This window comes from Heterodontus francisci, chromosome 37, assembly GCF_036365525.1.
Source record: "Heterodontus francisci isolate sHetFra1 chromosome 37, sHetFra1.hap1, whole genome shotgun sequence".
In the NCBI taxonomy this organism is placed as follows: Eukaryota; Metazoa; Chordata; class Chondrichthyes; order Heterodontiformes; family Heterodontidae; genus Heterodontus; species Heterodontus francisci.
Window position 1 is genome coordinate 26,902,699 of NC_090407.1, and position 24,095 is coordinate 26,926,793.

Here is a 24,095-nt window from a genome sequence, read left to right on the forward strand (position 1 = left end):
ATGGCTGATTTGTCTGTGTTTCGAATACCACACTCCCATCTACCCCTGACACCCCTTGATTCCCTTGCCTAACAAGAATCTATCTACCTCCACCTTAAAAAATATTAAATGTTCCTGCCTCCACCACCTTCTGAGGCAGAGTGTTCCAAAGTTGTACAACCCTCGGAGAAACTTTCTCCTCATCTCTCCTAAAAGGGCATCTCCTAATTTTAAAACAGTTCCCCCTAGTTCTGGACTCACCCATAAAAGGAAACATCCTCTCCACATCCACCTTGTCAAGACCACTCACGATCTTATAAACTTCAATCAAGTCTCCCCTCACTCTTCTAAACTCCAGTGAAAACAAGCCCAGTCTGTCCAACCTTTCCTCATAAGACAACCCGCTCATTGCAGGTATCAATCTTGTAAACCTCCTCTGAACCGCCTCCAATGTATTTACATCCTTTCTTAAATAAGGAGACCAAAACTGCACACAGTATTCGAGATCTGGTCTCACCAGTGCCCTGTATAACTGAAGCATAACATCCTTACTTTTATTTTCAATTGTAATAAAGGATAGCCACCTTTATTACTTGCTGTACCTGCATACTAACTTTTTGTGACTCCTGCACTAGAACACCTAGATCCCTCTGCACCTCAGAATTTTGCAGTCGTTCTTGTTTAAGTAATACCCTGCTTTTTTATTCTTCCTGCCAAAGTGAGCAACTTCACATTTTCCCACATTATACTCCATCTGCCAGATTTTTGCCCACTCATTCAACCTATCTGTATCGGTCTTCAAACTCCTTATGTCCTCTTCACAACATACTTTCCTGCCTATCTTTGTGTCATCTGCAAATTTAGCTACCATGCCATTGCTCCCCTCATCTAAGTCATTGATATAAATTGTAAAAAGTTGAGGCCCCAACACAGACCCCTGCAGGACTCCGTTAGTCACTTCCTGCCAATCAGAATAGGACCCATTTATGCCAGCCAGCCAATCTTCTATCCATGCTAATATATTACCCCCCTACATCATGAGCTTCTACTTTGCGCAATAATCTTTTATGTGGCACCTTGTCAAATGCCTTCTGGAAATCCAAGTACAGTATGTCAACGGGCTTCCCTTTACCAACAGCACATGTCACTCCTTCAAAGAACTCCAACAAATTGGTGAAACATGATTTTCCTTTCACAAAACCATGCTGATTATTCCCGATTACTTTGAGTTTTTCTAAGTGCCCAGCTACAACCTCCTTAGTGATCGATTCTAACACCACCGCCACTGTCTTCGTCTTTGTGAGACATATTTTGTGTTCGTTGATCTCCTGTGGCATTGGGCACAGGAGTGACAATGAAGAACTTTGACTTGGTTTAGTATGTAGTATGGTGCTGGGGCTTTTTGTATTGTGTAATTTTATTTGTGTGTGATTTAAGCCAAGTGAATTTACCCTTGCTCACCTTTACAAGCATGTCTGCTTTTCTCCAAGGATAGAATTATATTTTTAATTTGCCAGCTTCTTGACAGTACTACAATATTAACAAATCTGCCACCAACGCTGCTAAATTGAGATTTAGCTACATTAAAACAATGTAAGTGCAAGACAGCGAACAGCTGATTTGTAGGTATTTGTCTATTGTAGCTTTTTCTGAAATAGTTTAACGCAGCTAACTAACTAGTAATTAACATGGAGATTCACACAATAATAACAATGATTCAGAACAATAATGAGTGCCTGTAATTTCGAACCAACTGTATTGAATGACCAAAGGCTGCGAAAGCTAGGGCGGCACAGCGGCGCAGTGGTTAGCACCGCAGCCTCACGGCTCCAGTGACCCGGGTTCAATTCTGGGTACTGCCTGTGTGGAGTTTGCAAGTTCTCCCTGTGTTTGAGTGGGTTTCCTCCGGGTGCTCCGGTTTCCTCCCACATGCCAAAGACTTGCAGGTTGATAGGTAAATTGGCCATTAGCAATTGCCCCTAGTGTAGGTAGGTGGTAGGGAAATATAGGGACAGGTGGAGATGTGGTAGGAATATGGGATTAGTGTAGCATTAGTATAAATGGGTGGTTGATGGTCGGCACAGACTCGGTGGGCCGAAGGGCCTGTTTCAGTGCTGTATCTCTAAACATTGGACGTGTCTATACTGCAGATGATTCCGTGTGGAGACAGGAGGGCCTTTGAACAAACTGCATGTCTATTCTGGGTCCTGACCCAGTCTTTAATCTGTTTGGACTTCCCAGTCAACGTAATTAGGATCTTTCCTGTCGGCATAATTAGGAATGCTACTTGACTTTTTTTTTGGTGGGGTAGGGGGCGGTGTGGCAAAATGGTTTTCATTCTGTAATTATTTTAGGACTCCCGATATGACATTTGGAAGCTTTCCACTCCAAATAGCTGTCAGAGAGACACAATGTGACTCGATTGTAATGTGCTACAAGGTCAGATGGCCTGCTGAAATGCATTGGCTAGTCTCGCCATGTAAGAATGGTAACTTGGGTAACATATGAGAAGGCAGCCTTTTCCAATTAAATGGCACTTCAGCAAAAATCACCTGGAGTTTCTTTTTAGAAAAATCAAGTATTAAATTTGTTGCACATAAATTAAAGTTGTGTCCCATCATTGCATATAGTCTGGCTGTTTTACTGTAAAATACTGTGTTCCAATTTTTTTTTTTTTAGAGTTTCAGACACTTCACATACTTAACTTTGATGCATCTGATAAAAATCTAATCTGTCTATAATGTAACTTAACATGTGGGTGGGAGTTTCTGTGCTGTGTATCTTGCGACTAACCTGTGTCCCTGTGCTCTGCTGCCTCTTTGTTACAGGCCTCAACGCCCTACAGTCTGGATTCTGAGCCTTTAGGAATGGACTGCATCATCTCTGGAAGTGCCTCTCCAACCTTGGCAATCAACACTGTGACTAACAAAGTACTGCTCCTTTAATTCTACCTTCTTGTTGCAGCTTGTAGCTTTTGGTTAAATGTTTATCACAGCGAGAAAGCAAATTTTGTGTGAACCATACAATAGTAGGGGCAATTACTGAAATCTGTTTAAGAAGGATTGTTAGATCGAATTACTTTATATCCTTTTTTAAAAACATAGTTGGGTAAGGATTAATCATTTTTAAGTTACCATTTTTTCCCCTCATTTGTGAGAACGCTGCTAAATTAGCACGAACTTGGATTAAAACAGTTGGCAAAGGGAGCATGGAAAATTATGTGACTGTTAAAAGGTATCTTTGTCAATTGTAGTTTTTCTCTGAAATGATTTGGCAGGTCTAATCAGTAATTAACTTGAAAGTAAACAATAATGGATGCCTCTTCTGTTTTTCTTTTGCTTTTGTATTTCACATTTCTCACCTCTGCTAAAAGTGTCCTGTATGGGATCAGTCTGGAGTGACTTGCAATCCAGATTGATTGCTTTTATTAAGAAGCATTCAACACTTCCCCTGATGTCACAACAGTGATTGAGAATCCCTGTGGGGAGCTAGTTTATGTCTTGCTAGCCCCTGGCATGGCACATTGTGCCATTTCAAATTAAAGCTTTTAATCCTGTTTGCATCTTTCAATAACCCAGTAGATTCCATGCAGAGATGCTGCATGGAACAGGAAAAATTCATTGTGTGTATGTACACCACTCTGATATTTGGTTCTAGTTTATAGATGTCAGTCAGGAGAACTTTTTAAATAAATATTATTGCTCATTGAGTTGAGGAATGTTAGTGTTGGGAAATGGCAAACTTTGGCACCCTTCGTATCTCTCCCAGGTCTGGTTATGGCACTGAGATCCAGAATAAAGTTCCTTCTGTTCTATCCCAACAATATATATTAGCTTTAAACTCAAAAGAACGTGCTTTCTGCACTTTTTTTTCTCCATTTCCTACGCCAGCCATCTTGTAACCTATCTGAGTGAGTCCAGTGGCAAATTAAAAAGATAGCATGCCTGCCATAAACTGGACTGAGACTCCCAAACTCATTTCATATCAGATTCTCAGCCAACAGACAGAAGAAGCTCTCAGACCATAACTCTGGGCTGAATTTGATCATTGGATGCGTCTAGCTTAGTTGCCCAAAGGAGTTCTGTTTTTTTTTAAAGCTATTGCTGAGTTTTTCATTTGGTTTGTAGAGACTACGATAAAATGAATCAGCATGCGATTTAAAAATGAATTTGTGTGGGCACTGTCATGCCCTCAATCACCTGAATTCATCTGTATTACATTTGCTGGACTGAAAATGAGACTCTTTGCTTGTAAGGAGGATCCCTTGAATTGGAGATAATGGATTACACACAGTTGAGTGCCTCACATGCAGGATACCTCCACTCTTTGTCTGGCTCAATGTTAAGGGGAACACGATGAACATGACCCAAGTAATGTTTGAGTAATTGGCTTTAGTTTCAGTGATATTTATCTGCTTGAATTATCTTGGAGTTTTTAAACAGACTTACCAGCGAGGGTTATGTGACTGTACTGGTAGTGGGGATGTTGAGTGATCAGGCTAGGCTGTGTTGCCCCCTCTTAATTGAATATTTTGTCAATGCTGTTGAGAACCACACATGAATAATAGCTGTTTGGGCATCTGAAGAAAAAGAAAGACTTACATTTATATAGCACTTTTCACAATCGCCAGACGTCTCAAAGTGCTTTGCAATTAATTGGGTACTTTGGATATGTAGTCACTGTTGTAATGTAGGAAACACAGAAGCCAATTTTTAGCACAGCAAACTCTCACAAACAACAATGTGATAATGACCAGATAATCTCTTTTTTTGGGGTATTAATTGAGAGATAAAGATTAGCCAGGACACCAAGGCTGACTCCCCCAGCTCCTCTTTGAAATAGTGCCTGTGATCTTTTACATCCACAGGAGCAGGCAGATGGGCCCTCGGTTTAACATCGCATTTGAAAGACGGCACCTCTGACAGTGCAGCATTCCCTCAGTACTGCACTGTCGTGTCAGTCTTGATTTTTATTTTGTGCTCAAGTCCTGGAGTGGGACTTGAACCTGGAACCTTGTGACTTAGAGGCGAAAGTGCTACCAATTGAGCCACAGCTGTCACAAGAAGATAAAACTGGAAATGGGAGACGGAATAGGTATCTTTCCCTCTAGCCATTTGCTTCCAATTTCCTCCTCCTCCTATAGTGATTAATTTATGCTGTAGTATAGTTCTGCCACTGTGTCTGCAGGCTAATTAAATATAAGGGTTATCACAGGTAAACCTGAGCCCATTCTCTGGCATCCATACATGTATTTCCAGCAGGGATCACTAGATAGCCTCAAAAAGACTGATTGTGGAGCACGCACCACCCCGCCTGACTGAACTAATGTAGCGATGAATAGGCATTGAATCTTGACCTTTTTGATCTATATGGTTCACCTGAGGAGCCAAGACTTATTTTCAGTAGACAGTTTTGAATAGGGCCAGAGCTAGGCCACCTAACAGCAGTATATACAATACTTAGTCATAGAGTTATACGGCACAGAAACAGGCCCTTCGGCCCATCGTGTCTGTGCCAGCCATCCAGCACCCAACTATTCTAATCCCATATTCCTTCACTTGGCCCGTAGCCTTGTATGCTATGGCGTTTCAAGTGCTTTTCTAAATACTTTTTAAATGTTGTGAGGATTCCTGCCTCCACCACCTCTTCAAGCAGTGCGTTCCAGATGCCAATTTTCCTCAAATCCCCACTAACCCTGCTGGCCCTTACCCTAAATCTATGCCCCCTGGTTCTTGACCCCTCCGCTAAGGGAAAAAGTTTCTTCATATCGAACCTATCAATGCCCCTCAATCTTGTACACCTCAACTATGTCCCCCCTTAGCCTTCTCTGTTCCAAGGAAAACAACCCTCGCCTTTTCAGTCTCTGTTCTTGGGGATGTTCTTATTAGTAACCTGTATCGTTCATGGTTTGCGTAGAACTGTTAATACATGGCTATTCATATCAGCCCTGTGTTTCAGTATCATTATCAACTTATTGAGCTAAATTCAAATGAAACCTTATTGGATAAAGATATTGTACTGAGGCCATGCTTCACAAAGGCACTCTATGCTGTTGCATTCATAGTTCTTAACAATACAAAAGTTTAACACTTAGGTTATTTGGCATGTCAGCCACATGCCAAGGAGTCTTAAACTGCTCCCACCATTACTGCAACCAATGCCTCATCCCAGTGTTAATCAGATCAAAATGCTTTCCCCAGACACAGCCCAAGTTTGGAAGGACGGGTGATAGTTACAGAACTGAGTGCTTTTTGCAGTTCAGTTGGACATAGTCTGAAAATTCCATACTTCAACAGTCAGGAATTACTAATGTTCTAGTGAGAAGACCATCTCTTGGCAATGGAAATCTTAATCAGCAAGTAGTGCGCTCTGATCATTGGTTACATTGCTTGTATATTCTTGTAGAATATCACAATCTGTGAAAATGCTGCTACAGGGTTTAACTTCTTACTAGCATATAGTTCTATGTCTGATGTTCAGCCTCTAATAGAGTCTACAGGCGAATGAACCAGTATCACAATCTGTGAAAATTCTCTAAATAGAGTGCTGGGTAAGGACTGCTGTGCAGATAAGTCAGGGATCTGATGGAAGCACTGCTCAAGTTGCAAAATGATGGGATTTGAGATAGTTGAGTGAGACAGAGAACTTGTTTTGTAGATTTGTGATTGGGTACAATTTCAGGCAGTTCATAAAATAAAAATAGAAAATGCTGAAAATACTCAGCAGGTCTGGCAGCATCCACAGATGCCGCCAGACCTGCTGAGTATTTCCGGCACTTTCTGTTTTTATGTCCGATTTCCAGCATCCGCAGTATTTTGCTTTTATTTCAGTCAGTTCATGTTGCGCAATCTCACCATTATGCAGTCGAACATTCCACGGGAGATAAAGCCTGGCATCACATGTTTTTATTTTGATTATAACTTAACTTTGTCTGTTTTGCCTTCGTTTTCTGTTGCTTTTCTTTCTACATTTTCCATTATGTAGGATACCTAATCATAGTAACGAGTGTCAGCTGTGGCTCAGTGGGTAGCACTTTCGCTTCTGAGAAGTTCGTGGGTTCAAGTCCCACTCTAGAGGCTAGTGCACAGAAATCTAGGCTGACACTCCAATGCAGTACTGATGTAACGCTGCACTGTTGGAGATGCTGTCTTTTTGATGAGATGTTCAATCAAGGTCCCATCTGCCCCCTCAGGTGACATAAAAGACCCAAGGCACTGTTTTGAAGAAGAGCAGGGGAGTTCTCCTGTGTGTGTCTTGGCCATTGTCTATCCCTCAATCAACATTACTCAAAAAACAGATTATCTGGTCGCTCTCACATTGCTGGGAGCTAGCTGTGTGTTAATTGGCTGCCGTGTTTCCTACATTGCACAGTGACCACATTTCAGAAGTACTTCATTGACTGTAAAGCACTTTGGGATGTCCTGAGGTCATGAATGGTGCTATATAATTGCAAGTCTCTCTTTCTGAGGGAATATATAAATCAGATCAATATCAAAGTATTATGTAAGCTTGATTTGGGGTTTGTGATTACTTGACAAAATTACAGAAAGAATTCCTTGCTAGTTCTGATTTTATTTGCAATATAAGCTGTGTTCCTGTATAGAAACGCTCTGTGGTGAATAAATACAAATATGTGCAGAGCCTTCAAGAACATGTCAAAATTAGCTGATTTTATCCAGGCACCAGCTAAGGATCTACAATTGTTTTCACTATCTTTGGGTGGAGAGACATGGAACTCAGCCAGTGCTTCTACTTTTGATAGCTGATAGTGCTGCAGTAGCCACAGGCGGGAAGTGAGTGAGGGTAGGGTTGAGGGTGGTTGTGACCCATTCTCTTGTTTAATAGCCAGTGGACCTTTGCTGCCTAATCTCGCATGGAGAATGACCTCTTGGGCATTTTTGTTTTATTCGTTCGTGGAATGTGGGCGTCACTGGCTAGGCCAGCATTTATGGCCGATCCCTAATTGCCCTTGAATTAAGTGGCTTGCTAGGCCATTTCAAAGGGAATTTAAGAGTCAACCACATTGCTGTGGGTCTGGAGTCACATGTAGGCCAGACCAGGTAAGGATGGCAGATTTCCTTCCCTAAAGGACATTAGTGAACCAGGTGGGTTTTTTACAACAATCGACAATGGTTTCATGGTCACCATTAGACTAACTGTTAATTCCAGATTTTTGTTGATTAATTGAATTCAAATTCCACCATCTGCCCTGGTGGGATTCGAACCCATGACCCCAGAGCTTTAGCCTGGGCCTCTGGATTGCTCGTCCAGTGACATTACCATACCACTATGCCATCGCCTCCCCAATTTACCAGAGGATTATTTGTGTCCATGGGACTGTATCCCAGTAAATATTGGTGCCTTCAGGAGAGGAGAAAAAAATTGGAAGAGCAATAAATGGTGTCTCTTCCCATTTGTTGTGTAATCTTTCGGTTCACGAGAATGTACATAACTAATCAGGGATAATATGTCTTCAAGTGCAAATTCAGTACCATTGCTGCATTACCATAGGGATTACAGTACACCCTCAATGTAACTGTTCTTATTGGCCAATATATTTTGTCTTTAAGTCAGGATTTCTAATTAACACGTCAGTGACTTAACTTGTGTCATGTTACAATTTAAGTTTTAGAAAACAGATGCAAAATGCACTTTCATAAATCTGATTTTTGCAGGCAGCATTGCAATGGAGTCTGTCTTTCTAAATTTTTGCCCCTCTCCTGAAAGAAGTTGACTTTTGTTGGGTTACAGGTTCTATTGGTGACTGCAGCCCTTGAGTACCTCACCCAAGTAGCCATTCTTCATGTGGAAGCCAAGACAGTGCGCCACAGTGGTTAGCACTGCAGTCTCTCAGCTCCAGCGACCCGGGTTCGGTTCTGGGTACTGCCTGTGCAGAGTTTGCAAGTTCTCCCTGTGACCGCATGGGTTTCCACCGGGTGCTCCGGTTTCCTCCCACCGCCAAAGGCTTGCAGGTTGATAGCTAAATTGGCCATTATAAATTGCCCCTAGTGTAGGTAGGTGGCAGGAAAATTAAGGGAAGGTGGGGATGTGGTAGGGAATATGGGATTAATGTAGGATTAGTATAAATGGGTGGTTGATGGTCGGCACAGACACGGGCCGAAGGGCCTGTTTCAGTGCTGTATCTCTCTATGTCTCTATGACAGTGAATTTCAGCACTCTGCTTAACCATTGGATCGAATACTATGTCTGAACCCAGTCCCTTTCTCGCCTGGAGGCCATCTACAAGTTTTGCTGCAGGAGTCATTGGACAACAGTCAGGAGAGGCAACCTTGGTGGATTTTATTTTTTCCCTTCTTCCCGCAACAGGATACAGAGGAGTGGATGACTAAAGACAGGTGCAATAACCGAGTGGGTGCTCCAGTGAAAATCAGCTAGCCCAGATTGATGACTCAAAGTGGAAGCTCCTGGTTTCCAGTCTATTTGGCTTCGCGCCACATCATGTTTTTTACCCACTATCCTGTTGGAAGGGGGGCATCTCGATTCCAATCGACTAGAAGTTGATGTAGCACCAAAAATATCTAGGTCTTTCATTTAGCAGTATGTTCTTTGGAATCATTTTGGTAATTCTACAGAGGCAACAAAATAATTATGGCAGAGAGAGGAAGGATACTGGTGCTGCACATTCAGTGCAAGGAAGTTAAACATGAGCTGCAATTGTGACAGCATTCCACTCTGTCTCAAGAAAATACTACCACGTCTTTCAAGAGTAACAAGCTAATGAGATTGTACACAGCTGATTAATGAGCAAGGAAACCCCATACTAAAAATGGCACAAAAAAAACTCGTCTGCAGTGAGATTGATGGTGTTTTCCTAGAGGTGACACCACACCCTTAGAATAAGTCTGTGTGTGTGACAGAACGCTGCACTGTTCTGCTTTACATAGTTTACAGCACTTGACGATTGGTGACTAGAGAATCTTAACTTATTCTTCAAAGTTCATTTATCAGCAGAAGAAGCCCTTGACTAGGGTTGCATTGTAATTACACATTTTCTATCTAGTCTAGTGCAACAATTGCTGATTTTATAGTGCATGCATGGATTCCTCCAGATTCCATAACTAGCATTTGGGGTCTTGATTTGCTGGCTCCTCCAACAACTTGGCACTCCTTCTGTACTGCATTGGAATGATGACATGGGTTATGTAATTAAATGTTGGAGTGAGCTTGAACCCACTACTTTTTGACTCTAGTGACTGATCCAAGGTATTCATATTGTTAGTAGGATTTCCGTAAAATTGGAGATATATAGTTTTTGTTCTATGTCTGTTTGAACTGTGCGAAACATCCAGCATTACAATGATAGGTTTTCTTCTTCCAAAATGGGTTTTGTCTGGAGGAAGCATCTTGAGCTATATAATGGTGTGGCAGGTGGCCATGGTGAAAGTAGAGGAGGCAGTGAATTAATATTATTCAGGAATCATACTGGCACAGCTTTGAAGCAGGGTGGCTTTGTGCAGTTTTCATTAAGGCTGTTGCATAAATTATCTGGTGAGGAATGTGCATGCTATATTGCATTGTTTCTTTCCCTTAAGGATGCAGTCTGAAGCACAGACACCTTGTAGTTGTGATGGAGCCAGGCGTTGGCCAAACCGAACTAATACCAGTTTTGCTGAAAATAGAGGCATGCTGTCGAAGCTTTTCATCTTGCACTCATCAGAACAGTCCGCAGGAATACCAATGTAAGGGAAAACAACAACTTTATACTGTATGAGAAGAGTGTGCTGATTGGTTGGCAAGTGAACTTTGAATGGTAGAGGCATTGCCAACCTATTAGCACACTCATATACAGTATAAAGTTATTTTCCCTTACATTGGTATTCTTGAGGGTTGTCCTGATGGGTGCAAGACGAAAAGCTTCAACAACATGTCTCTATTTTCAGCAATACTCGAGTTCTGAACTACCAAACAACTACTTAATACCAGTTTCTGTTGTAAATGGCGCATAGCAATGCTTTTGTTATCTTCCAAGTTTTGGAGCATTCTTGGATATTGCACTCCCCTTGGGGGTTTTCGAATATAACCAGGGTATAGGTATCATGTTTGAGTCTAATTTTTTTTTTATAAAAGAGTAAGAATGGGGCTATCTGGCTGAATTAGATTGTGTATTCGTGGCAATGGAGAACTGTTTTCAGCAGAATGTATGGGTCTGAACAAGTTGGGTTAATCAGTTAATGCTTATTTTTCTGCTTGCATATATGTTACAAATGTATTCTGATCATTCTTCTCAAAGCTGCATAGAGACTTGCTTAGATAAAGATGGGTAGCTTTTATATTGCAATGCTGATTTAAGGAGAGCGATGCTATTGTGGCCTCCTAGCCCCACACTCCTTTTATATTTTCACCTAGCTCCATTCTCCTCCAAGCGGTGGTCAGATTTGTAGATTCATGAGGCTTGTGCAAAAGGGGGCCTCCATAGCCACTCAGCAAGGCAAGCCAGCCAGTTTATAATTCTAATTGCAATGCATTTGTCATTGGTTGCGAGAAAGGCCACAAGCTCTTATTAAAATCTCTAAATGATGGGCTCTTTGGTTGTGCAGGTAACACTATATAATACGGATCAGGATGGAAGTGATAGCCCTCGCAGCAGCCTTAACAACAGCCTGTCTGACACGAGTCTAGCCTCCGTCAACCTGAATAATGTTGGCTCTGTCCACAACTACGCACAGGTAAGTTCAGGATCTTGTGAAAACTTGTTTGTGAAACATATTTACTTTGCATACTCACTGGTTCCATGTGGTTATAGCATTGAATCTTGAGTATCCCATTGAATCTGGCAGTCACATTTCATGTTAAAAAGGAATTCTTGTTATTTCTTCTAGAATTAAACCACAGAAAATAATTTGAAATAATTAACTTGTTTTATTCTGATTTTGAAAGAAATTACTGGTGCAGTTTGATATCTAGAATATGAATGAGAATATGGAACTTGCTATGACATGGAGTGGTTGAGGCAAATAGCATAGATGTATTTAAGGGGAAGGTAGATAAACATGAGTGAGAAAGCAATTGAAGCATATGGTGAATGTCATTTTTTTTATAAAAGTGAGGTGAAATATGTTGGGAAGAAATTCATGTGGAGCATAAGCACTGGGATAGACCTGTTAAGCCGAATGGCCTCTATCTGTGCTGTAATTACTAAGTAATTTTAGAACTGGTGTGATGTAGTTACTGAGCCCTGAAATGCAGTTTTAATTGAAACAGTCCTATATCTTTTTTCAAAAAAAAAAATTAAAAACAGCAAACTCAAAGCTACACAATGTGGTATAAATAAACAAAACCATAAGGAAATGAGAAGAAAAATTGTGAATGCTGGAAATTCTGAAAGCAATGCTGGAAGTGCACAGAGGTCGGCTAGCATCTGAAAGGGAAAAGACAGGTTAATGTCATAGTTGGGATTCTTTTAAAGTTTTGAGTTCAGTTAACCTTAACCAATCGTTTCTCTTTCAGATTGCTGGCAGACTTGCTGTGCACTTCAGTTTTTTTAATCTTAAATAGTGTTTGTAAGGAAGTTAAGCATTCCTTGTTACTTCAGTCCTTTCAGCCTCATGGTTGGGTTAGAAGATCTGATATCACTTGATGTTCAATTTCTCAGCTACCCACCACCCCTCTTCCCCATTCTTACGTGTAGACGTGCAGTCTGTGATTTTTCAGTTGGCATACCACTTCCTAGTCTTTACATTGAGGGGTTGTGTTTTCATTTGTACAGGTGACAAACCGAGCTGATTCAGTCTCCCAGAGTCTAACACCGCAGCAACAGCAATACAACATGCCCGAGAGGGACACTAAACCTCCCTTTTCAGAATACAACTTTGAAGATCTGAGTGCCTCCTTCCGTAGCCTTTACAAATCGGTCTTTGAGCAGTCTCTCAGCCAGCAGGGTGAGTGTCCCACATGTGCCATATTTCATACATTCTCTAACTAGATACTGGTTTCATACTATTCCAGTTGTATTGAGGTCTTTTCTATGTTGAATTGTCCTCACGTTAATTGAAAAATCTTTGAACTCAAAGCTGATTTGTGATTACTTAATATTTTCTTTTCATTTTACACGCCTGAAAGTATTATCTTGGATGTTATTTTCCAATTGTGGATAGGAAGAAAATAATACAGATGAGAGGGAGAGTTAAAGCTGCATCCTGATTAACACATATTCCTGATCAGTGTTGGGAGAGACAGGTCTTTGTATAGCAATGGTACTCAATGTCTTATATTTACCCCATACCTTTGGAAGGCCAACCTCATAAATCTCTGGGATATTCTCAGCTTATCCGGCTGTTGACTGAGCTGGATTTGGTGCTGTTTCCTCTCCTCCTCTTGCTCTCCTACAAAGGAAGAAAAGGAATGCTATTCGGAGCCAGGTGGTTATTCATATGGCAAATGTAAGGACACTATGAATAGAACTGTTCAGTGGAACTGTTAGTCCTGGAGTATTTTTTCTTCCTGTGGGGAAAGTGCCAGCTCTTGGCAACTGGCCACAGTGACATGATTGAAATCAGGAACTCTCTATGGGGAAATGCAAGCACAAATGCATGTCGCATTACTCCCTGATTCAGCATATAGCAGCACTTGAGAGCATGACCCTTGAGCAAAACAGTTGGAATTATGGCCCAGGGGAACAAGTTAGTAATGCTGTGCTGCAGCATGGGAATGAATCTTAAAATTACATTTCTGGATAGTAAAGGACGTTTTCAAACACTATGAATTGTGCTTTGTGACCGAAGTGCTTAAAATCCACCGTGTCTCCTGACAACGCAGAGCGATCGCCAACGTCATCAGTCCGTCAGAATACTTGCCAGCCTGCCAGTATGAATCCGCGCATGTGCGCGTGCTGACATCACCATGTAATGATGTCAGCATGCACTGAGCGGGTGAGCAGCCAATTGTGGGTGTGGGGGGATGGTGGGCAGGGACTGGTGGGAAGGGGAGGGCAAGCAGTGATGGAGCAGTGAGCAGTCGAAAGGGATTGGCAAAGAGTAAGCAGTGATTACGGGAGAGAGCGGGGACCTGAATGTGACAACTGCGGGAGGGAACGGGATCCTGAATGCGGTGATCGCGGGAGGGAACGGGATCCTGAATGCGGTGATCGCGGGAGGGAACGGGGTCCTGAATGCGGTGATCGCGGGAGGGAACGGGGTCCTGAATGCGGTGATCGCGGGAGGGAAAGGGGTCCTGAATGCGGTGATCGCGGGAGGGAACGGGGTCCTGAATGCGGTGATTGCGGGAGGGAACGGGGTCCTGAATGCGGCGATCGCGGGAGGGAACGGGGTCCTGAATGCGGCAATCGCGGGAGGGAACGGGGACCTGAATGCGGCGATCGCGGGAGGGAACGGGGACCTGAATGCGGCGATCGCGGGAGGGAACGGGGACCTGAATGCAGGTGCTGAGGCAGCGATCGCTGGAGGGAGCGGGGAAGAGAAAGCGGCTATCATGGGAGGGGGTGGGGTACTGTTGGGAAGGATGGAGACGGCGATCGCGGCCATTAAGGAGTGAGGAGTTTTGAGTTTAATTTGGGTTTTTTGTTTCAAATTGAGCAGCACCATCTTTAGTCCTGGCAGCTGTCAGACGTCGCAGACTGGGACGTTTTATTGCCAGAGGCTGCATTTGTGCCTGTGCCACTACAGTGCCGCCTAGTGGTAGTGTTGTCAGTAAATGCAGCCTTCAGTCAGAGGCTGTATTTGCGTCTGTGCCCGTAGTGCGCCACCTAGTGGCTACAGTGTCAGCAAACATGTCCCCTTAAAAATGGTTGAATGAATCATGTGGTCATGTTTATCCATACTTTAATTTCTAGCATTTGTCATGTTGTGTAATGTGCATCCGTTTGTAAATAGTTTCAAGTGACATTTATCCTGTGCTTCATGTAAATTACTGCAAAATCCAGCTTCCATTGCAAGTTACAAAGGACTTGTCATTTCCAATTTAAGATGAGCCACAGTTTTGCTTTGAAGTAGATGAACTGTGACATTGGTTATTCTGCAGATGTATGCAATCTTTTTCTTGTAAATTGAGAACAGTTGTATTCTCGAATACAGTGTTCCTCCTAAGCTCCAAATACGCCATTCTACATGCTGTGTCCCCACTGTTGATATCGAGATTCAAGGCACTACTCTATTCTAAATCATTCGTTCCCAGGATCTTAAATCTTCTAACACCTTGTCTTCCCTCTATTCTATAATATAGGACTTTTAAAGCGCAAGTCTGGACTACGACTTGATTCATCTTATCTTTTTTTTATCTTGCAATGTCCTGCACGATGGGTTTTGACCATTCATCTGGATTTTTCAGTAACAAAAAATGTTCATAGTCTAGAGTTAGTGGTCATGTCTGTGGTTAATGACCAGAGAATAGTCTTAAACTCCTCTTCCCTGTCCCCTCTACCCTTACCTCGAGCAATAAGTATGAGGAGCTCATGGACTTCTTTGTCACTATGATCGACACCATCCAATCAGCTGCCTCTGTCGTGTCTCTCCCTTCCATTAGCCCACCGGACCAAACTTCCTCTAAAGCTTCCCCTGTCCTAGCCCTTTCTCTAGTTTCTCTCCTGTTTCCCCTCATGCCTCACTGAGCTCATCTTGTCTGTGAGATCCACCTCCTGCTCCCTTGGTCCTCATGTTAGCCAATATTGTCAACAGTTCTCACTCTTCAGATGTCCCTCTAACCTTTAAATCTGCCATCATCACTCCTCCCCTTAAAAATACAACCTTTGACCCCACTGTCCCATTTGCAAGCACCCTTACCTTTCCAAAGTCCTTGAACGTGTTGTTGCCTCCCAAATGCATACCCATCTTTCCTGAAACTTCATGTTGGATCCTTCCATTCAGGTTTCTGCTCCTGTTGCAGTACTGAAACAGATCTTATCAAAGTCATTAATGACACATAGGAATGTGGCTGACAAAGTTAAACTTTCTATCCTCATCCTTCTTGACCTGTCTGCAGCCTTTGACATGGAGTGGCCTTTCCACTCCATCCTTCTCCAATGCCTCTCCACTGTTGTCCAGTTGGATGGGACTGCTCTCACCTGCTTCCATTCTTATTTATCTAATGGTATTGAGGGTGTCACTTGCAATGGCTTTTGTTCTTGCTCCCACTCCATTACCTCTGATGTCCCCCAAGGATCTATCCTTGGGCCCCCTCCTATTTCTCATTTGCATGCTGCCTCTTGGCGACATCATCCAAAAGCACAGCTTTAAAACACCCAGCTCTACCTCACCATCACCTATCCCGACTCCTCCACTGTTGCTAAATTATCAGACTGCTTTTCCAACATGTAATACTGGATGAGCAGAAATTACCTCTAATTAAATATTGGGAAGACCAAAGCCACTGTTTTTGGTTCCCGCTCCAAACTCCATTCCCTAGCTACTGACTCCATCCCTCCTGGCAACAGTATGATATTAAACCAATCTGTTTGCAAACTTGGTGTCAAATTTGACCCTGAGATGAGCTTCCGACCTCATGTTCATGCCATCACTAAGATTGCCTATCTCCACCTCCGTAACATCACCCAACTTCACCCCTGTCTCAGCTCATCTGCTGCTGAAACCCTCATTTATGCCTTTGTTACCTCTAGACTTGACTATTCCAATGCACTCCTGGATGGTCTCCCATATTCTATCCTCTGTAAACTTGAGTTCATCCAAAATTCTGCTGCTCGTGCCTTACTTGCACCAAGCCCTGTTCCCCTATCACCCCTGTGTTCAGTGACTAACAATGGTTCCCAATAAAGAAAGGTCTTGATTTTTAAAATTCACCTCCTTGTTTTCAAATCCCACCTTGATCTTCCCCTCCCTATGCAATCTCCTCCAACCCCACAACTCTCCGAGATATCTGTGCTCCTCTAATTCTGGCCTCTTTAGCATCCCCGGTTTTAATCACTGCACCATTGGTGGCCGTGCTTCAGTTGCTTAGGCCCTAAGCTCTGGAATTCCCTTCCTATATGTCTCCACCTCTATCTTGCTTTCGTCCTTCAGGACACTCCTTAAAACCTACCTTTTTGACCAAGATTTTGGTCATCTGAATTAATATCTCCTTATGTGGCACAGTGTCACATTTTTGTTATAACACTCCTGTGAAGTGCCTTGGCATGTTTTATTATGTAAGGGTGCTATATAAATATGAGTTATTACTTCAAAATAATGAAGATTCATTTAATGTTTACTGATACTTAACATGACTAATGGTTTTTATGCAATTTTATCACCTTTTTGATATTCAATCCTTTTTTTTTTCTAGGAATGATCAACCTGCCTTCTGAGGCATCACAGCCAACCCACACGTCCTGTTCCTACCAGCATTCTCCCAGCAGTACTGTCAGCACCCACCCACACAGCGGACAGAACAGCCTGGCAAACAGCCATGCCAGCAGCCTTGGAGGAGGTGGGGGAGGGACACAGGTGCAACTGGCACATCAGATCCACGCGCAGCATACTCACCACCAGCACCATCAGCACCAGCATCCGCAGCACCAGCCAAACCAGCAACACCATCAGCAGCACCACCATCATCAACAGCAACACATGGCCTGTAATATCGGTAAGTCCAGTTTCCTCTCTCTTTGCACCTGAGTTTCAGAATTATCTTGATTATTCAGAGTTTTTAAAGGTTGCTAGTAGGGATAGTCATGTGTCACAATTACTGAAGTATGTAAAATCTCCCCTCCTGAAAGCATTGACTGTTACTGAAGACTTTTTTTTTACAAAAAGCAGTAAATGCTAGCAATCTTGGACGTGCTGTGTAACTCTAACATTTTTTGACTGACCCCAGATTGTAGTTCCACTGTAACTGATCAGGTGTCAGCCTTATCTCAGTGGTGCTAGCGTTTCTGGGGAAGGTGGGACCTGTACAGGTCGGACAGGGTGCACCTCAACGGGGCTGGGACCAATGTCCTTGTGGGGTGGTTTGCTAGTGCTATTAGGGAGGGTTTAAGCTAACTTGGCAGGGGGATGGGAACAGGATGTAACATTAGAAAGGAGAAACAAGGAACACAAAGGATTGGGAGAGACAGATAGCATTAGAGTAAGAAATAGAATTAGGTGGAGTCAGAGTAAGAAGGAATGCAATAAGTTCTAAATTAGGTTTACTGTGTATGTATGTGAATGCGTGGAACATGGTAAATAAGGTGGGCGCGCTACAGGCGCAGATAGACACCAGGGAATATGATGTCATGGCAATAATGGAAATCTGACTCATAAAAAGGGCAGGACTCAGGGTGGGGAGGGAGTGGAGATGGAGTGGTAATGTCACCAAACTAGTAGTTCAATCATCCTAATATAGACTAGGATAGTAACGTAAAGGGGAGACGGGAAAGAGTTTCTGAAGTGTGTTCAGGAGAATATTCTAAGTCATTATGTTTCCGGCCCAATGAGGATGGGGGCATTGCTGGCTCTGGTTTTGGGGAATGAAGTGGGTCAAGTTGACCAAGTGGCAGTAGGGGACCATTTAGTGGATAGTGATCTTAGTGCCATAAGGTCTAGGTTAGCTATGGAGAAGGGCGGGGAGCATTCCAGAGTAAAAATAATTAATTAGCCAATTTCAGTGGGGTGAGAACAGATCTGGCTCGGGTATATAGAAATCAAAGATTGGCAGCCAAAACTGTAACAGAACAATGGGCTGCCTTTAAAGAGGAGATGGTTTGGGTACAGTCGAGGTACATTCCCACAAGGGGGATAGGTATGACAAACAAAGCCAGAGCTCCTTAGATGACAAAATAGGGAGTAAGCTGAAGCAAAAAAAGGGTGCATATGACAGATGTCAGGTTGATAACACGTGAGAACCAAGCTAAATATAGAAAGTTCAGAGGGGAAGTGAAAAAAACTGAGAAGCAAAGAGAGAGTATGAGAAGAGATTGGCAGCTAACATAAAAAGGGCTCCAAAATCCTTCTATAGGCATATAAATAGTAAAAGGGTGGTAAAAGGAGAAGTGGGACCAAAAAGGGGATTTACGCATGGAGGCAGAGGGCACAACTGAGGAACTAAATGAGTACTTTGCATCTGTCTTTACTAAGGAAGAAGATGCTGCCAAAGTCATAGTGAAAGAGGAGGTAGTTGAGACATTGGATGGTCTAAAAATTAATGAAAGAGTTATAGAGAGATACAGAACCGAAACAAGCCCTTCGGTCCAACGAGTCAGCGCCGACCATCAACCACCCTATTATACCAATCCTACATTAATTCTGTTTTTTCCCACTCACATCCCCACGTTCCCTCAATTCTCTTACCACCTACCTACACTAGGGGCAATTTTTTTACAATGGCCAATTTACGTATCAACCCACAAGTCTTTGGCACGTGGGAGGAAACCAGAGCATCCAGAGGAAACCCAGACGGTCACAGGGAGAACTTGCAAACTCCGCACAGGCAGTACCCAGAACCGAGCCTGGGTCGCTGGAGCTGTGAGGCTACGGTGCTAGCCACTGTGCCGCCCAGAGGAGGTATTAGGCTGGCTGTACTTAAAGTTGATAGTCACTGGGACTGGATGAGATACATCAGAGGAAACTGAGGGAAGTAAGGGTGGAAATTGTGGAAGCACTGGCCGTAATCTTCCAATTCTCCTTAGCTACAGGGGTAGTGCCAGAGGATTAGAGAATTGAAAAAGTTACACCCTTGTTCAAAAAAGGGTCTAAGGATAACCCCAGCAATGACAGGCCAGTTAGTTTAACCTCAATGGTGGGAAAGCTTTTAGAAATGATAACCTGGGGCAAAAGCAACAGTCAGTTGGAAAAATGTGGATCAGTTAAGAAAAGCCAGCATGGATTTGTTAAAGGTAAATCGTGTGTAATTTGATTGAGTTTTTTTGATAAGGGTAATGTGGTTGATGTGGTGTACTTGGACTTCCAAAAGGTGTTTGATAAAGTGGCACATAACAGCCTTGTCAGCAAAGTCAAAGCCCATGGAATAAAAGGGACAGTGGAGGAGGTATACAGTGACGTTCCCCAGGGCTTGGCACCAGGACCACTGCTTTTCTTGATTTATATTAATGACCTAGACTTGGGTGTGCAGTTCACAATTTCAAAATTTGCTGATGACACCAAACTTGGAAGTACTGTGAACTGCGAGGACTTTGTGAACATAGGCTGGTGGTGTGGGTGCATATGTGACAGTTGAAATTTAATGCTGAGAAGTGTGAAGTGATACATTTTGGTAGGAAGAATGAGAGGCGATATGAAGGATACAATTTTAAAAGGGGTGGAGGAGCACAGGGACCTGAGGGTATACATGCTCTAATCATTGAAGGAGGCAGGGCAGGTTGATAAAGTGGTTAATAAGGCATACAGGATCCTGGGCTTTATAAAGCTGGAATTGACACCTTTATTAACCAGAATATACTTAGACCATTACATATAGAGATATACAAGTGACAGGATTGTGACTGGCCAATGGACAAGTGAGTATGTTTTACCCCATTGTGCTTTCTTGTACCCAGAGCTGCTTATGCATAGGCGATACAAATTTGTTCTCAAACATCTTTGTCTGGTAAGGCATGGGATATAGTATTTAAATTTTTCCTGTGATAATGACCAGTAGCTTTAGTGATGCTCAGTGACCTCACTTAGTCACTGTTACTGCTGGGCCTGGTTTAGTGAATATTATTTCAGGTCCTGCTGCAGTCAGATACACTGTGCTATAGGTGTCAGGCCAAGGTCCTTAATATCAAGAATTAAATCCAGTTGTACAAATGTTTAGAAGTAATTTCAGAATTAACCAAGCAAGCCAGCATGTTTCCTAATTTAAGTGACTGCGTAGTTACTGTCTCTCTGGTACTCTGATTATACATCAGTGCTGTCACTAGTTTTGGTATATCATAATTTGCATACTGTAATCAAGTAAAAATGCAATTTTACATTCTGCCTTTCAAACTTGGTTTGTGTCTGACAAATGCTTTTTGATTTGTATAACACTTGGTTGAAGTATTGTTAATTATTCGTCTGTCACTGGGGTTGGGAGCAATGAACCAATTTGAGGCTAGAATTAAGAGCATCACAGAAGAATATTGCACAACATTTAAGAGTGGTGACTTAGATGAAGATGCATTTTGCATACAATATTGATCAAGACTATTGACAGGATTATCTACATATCAGTGCAGGAGTGGTATATGCTAAGATTTTACAGCTGTAACTTTATTCATAGCAACTCTTAAAAACACTGAATATATCATGTTATGCTGAGGAGTGTGTTCTCTGACTTAGATGGTGGTATTCTTGCTTCTGAAGGTTGTGGGTTAAAGCTTCACTCCAGATCTTGAGCCCAAAATCTAGACTAACACTTCAGTGGAGTACCATGTAAGATGCTGAATTATTGGAGTTGTGTTTAAAAAAAAAAGGCTTCACTTGTCCTTTGGCATTGTTTGAAGAAGAGAAGGAATTTCTTCTCTGCCTTGTCCAACATTCTTCCCTCAACCAACTCCATTAAAAACAACTTAAATAGTCATTTATCTAAATTGCTTTTTGTGGAAGCTTGTGCACAAATTGGTTGTCGTATTGTCTGCATAACTGAGTGAGTATACTTCAAGAAAGATTGGAAGAGTGTTGGGATGTTAGCACAAGGTGTTATATAAATGTTTTTTTTTCTAATACAGGTGTAAAAGCATGTTGGGTCTGTGCAAGTTGATGTGTAGGATACACTGGATACCTGGCAGAAAATTAGGTTGTAAATAAATAGGGTTTGAAACCAAAGCAACATATGAACCTCAGGGATTAAAAATAAAAGGATAGATGTTGGTTGTATATCTGAAACAAAATTCTGGAAACGTGGCAAATCTGTCAGCATCTAAACAGAGAAAAGGCAGGTTGACCTTTCAGTTGGAAACCCTTCAGCGCTTCAGACGTTAAGCTGTTTCTTTTATCAACTAGTAGATCTGCTCTGCATTTCAGCCATTTTCTGTCTTTATATCTGAACCCTGATTTGGTTACAGTAACATTTACATGTTTTTCTTGTAGGATTTACTTTTGTAAATTGTTCTCAACATTTTCCATTCAATTTTGCTGTGCAAACTGTCACAATACCACAGGCTGTAGCCACGCAATCAGGGGTGGCCAACCTTTTTGCGTGGAGGGCCACATTACAATTTTTGCCCTGCATAGGGGGCCAGTGAGCAAATTTCGGAAAGATAAAGGCATTAAAAATTTATCATACTATCAAAACAACAACAAATGTGCATTTTTGTGAAGATGCTTTAAATAAGAATAATTTATCGATTTACTTTGTCGTCACTATATTGAAAACTGATTAAGTGACATACATGGAATACGTGGTCAATCTCTGCCCATACACTTGATGCAGTAATGCAGAGTGTTGTGGATAGATTTCCATTTGTCAGGAGAGACCTTGATCTCTCTGCACTCTCCCTGCACGCTCTGTGTGTGTGTGTCTCTTTCCCCCACTCTCCCTCTTTCCCCACCCCCCTCACCTATCCACCCCCCCCCCCCTCCCCCCAGTACTAGGGGTCATAGATTGAACGTTTTGGGCAAAAGATGCAGGGGAAATATGAGGATGCATTTTTATGCAGCGGGTGGTAATGACCTGGAACACGCTGATCAAAAGGGTGGTGGAAGCGGCGATGATCAATGACTGAGAGAAAGTTGGATGGCCACCAGAGAAATAGACTTGCAGGGCTATGGGGATCGAGCTGGGGAATGGGAATGACTTCATAGCTCCTTGGAGAGCTGGAATGGACTCGATGGGCTGAATGGCCTCTTTCTGTGCTGTAAATAAATGAGACTGGGTCTCTGTCCCTCTCTCTTTTCCCCCCAACCCCGTGTCTCTCTCTCGCTCTCCTCCCTCTCTCTTCCGCCATCTCACTCCCCCCCCCCCCCCCCCCGCAGTTTCCTGATTTCTAGTGCCAAGTTGAGAAGCAGGAGTTTGTTCTAGAAGGGCTTATCGTGCTATCATTTGAGTCAATGTTTTCAGCAGAGGACAAGGAAAATAATATAAACTATTTTAATTGTAATTAATTAGCAAAGTTTCTCATGCTGCAGGTCTCAAGGCTCAGATTCTTGACAGAAAAAGTAGCTGTCAGAGCCCAGTGAAGTGTAGTCATGCTGCAGATATCCACAGGTTGACTTGAGCAAGGTATTTAGTAGCGCCAGCAGTAAATCCTTGAGGGAGCTGAATTTTACCTTTTCAGAATATTTGAGCTAGATTTTTAAAATGTTTCAAATGTCTGTATTGACTTCCAGAAGCTCTGATCTCAGGCAATGAATGTAGTTGTTGAATATAGTAATTTGAGTTGTCTTTCCATTGTGGTGCATTTAGGGAAGAGGTTGCAATGTCTTTGTAATGGTCTAATGTGTTGGATATTGTGGTTTCTGTTGAAATTATTGATGACATTTGACCAAATTCAAATGGTGCAATGCAAATAACCATTTTAAACCACAATGCTATATGATTTGTGGTCATTTAGCAACCTGTATCTTCTGGTTTGACTTGAGTGATTCAACAGATTTGAAATATGCACATCTGTGATGAACATTACCTGGTAAATGATATTGAACAGGGTCTTGAAGAACATAGGAGCAGGAGTAAGCCATTCAGCCCATTGAGCCTGCTGCGCCATTCAGTTAGATCATGGTTGATCATCTGTCTCAACGCCACTTTCCTGCATTATCCCCATATCCCTTGATGTCATTAGTATCCAGATATCTATTGATTTCTGCCTTGAACATGCTCAATGATTGAGCTTCTACAGCCCTCTGGGGTAGAGAGTTCCAAAGATTCACCATCCTCTGAGTGAAGAAATTCCTCCTCATCTAAGTCTTAAATGGCCTACCCCTTATTCTGAGACACTGTCCCCTGGTTCTAGACCCACCAGCCAGGGAAACGTCCTATTTACATCCACCCTGTCACGCCTTGTAAGAATTTTGCAAGTTTAAACTTAACCTCGTCCCCTGGGGCTATATCATCATGTGAACCAAAGCCAAAAGTCGGGAAAAATATGCTTTGGTTGCAAGTACCTAGGGGGGTAGGGGTCAAGATTGTTGGCAAATTCTCACCTGAATCATTTTTTAAATTTTGTATGTTTTTGAAGGGAGTAGAATTCCTCCAGTGGTTAAATAGGTAAAAGTATCACGTGATAATTAGCTAGATAAAATGCAAGGTCC

At 42.4% G+C, this 24,095-nt stretch overlaps 1 protein-coding gene across 9 annotated transcripts in view; it reads left to right on the plus strand.

Moving 5' to 3' along the window:
- The window catches only part of foxj3 (forkhead box J3), a 142,151-nt gene that overhangs the window by 95,891 nt on the left and 22,165 nt on the right, over positions 1–24,095 (plus strand). For all 9 annotated transcript variants that reach the window (XM_068017416.1, XM_068017414.1, XM_068017415.1 and 6 more), the window contains exons 5-8: positions 2,808–2,909; positions 11,538–11,666; positions 12,707–12,878; positions 17,230–17,529. In XM_068017416.1, the coding sequence (XP_067873517.1) occupies positions 2,808–2,909; positions 11,538–11,666; positions 12,707–12,878; positions 17,230–17,529 (703 nt within the window). The remainder of the gene's footprint in view (positions 1–2,807; positions 2,910–11,537; positions 11,667–12,706; positions 12,879–17,229; positions 17,530–24,095) is intronic.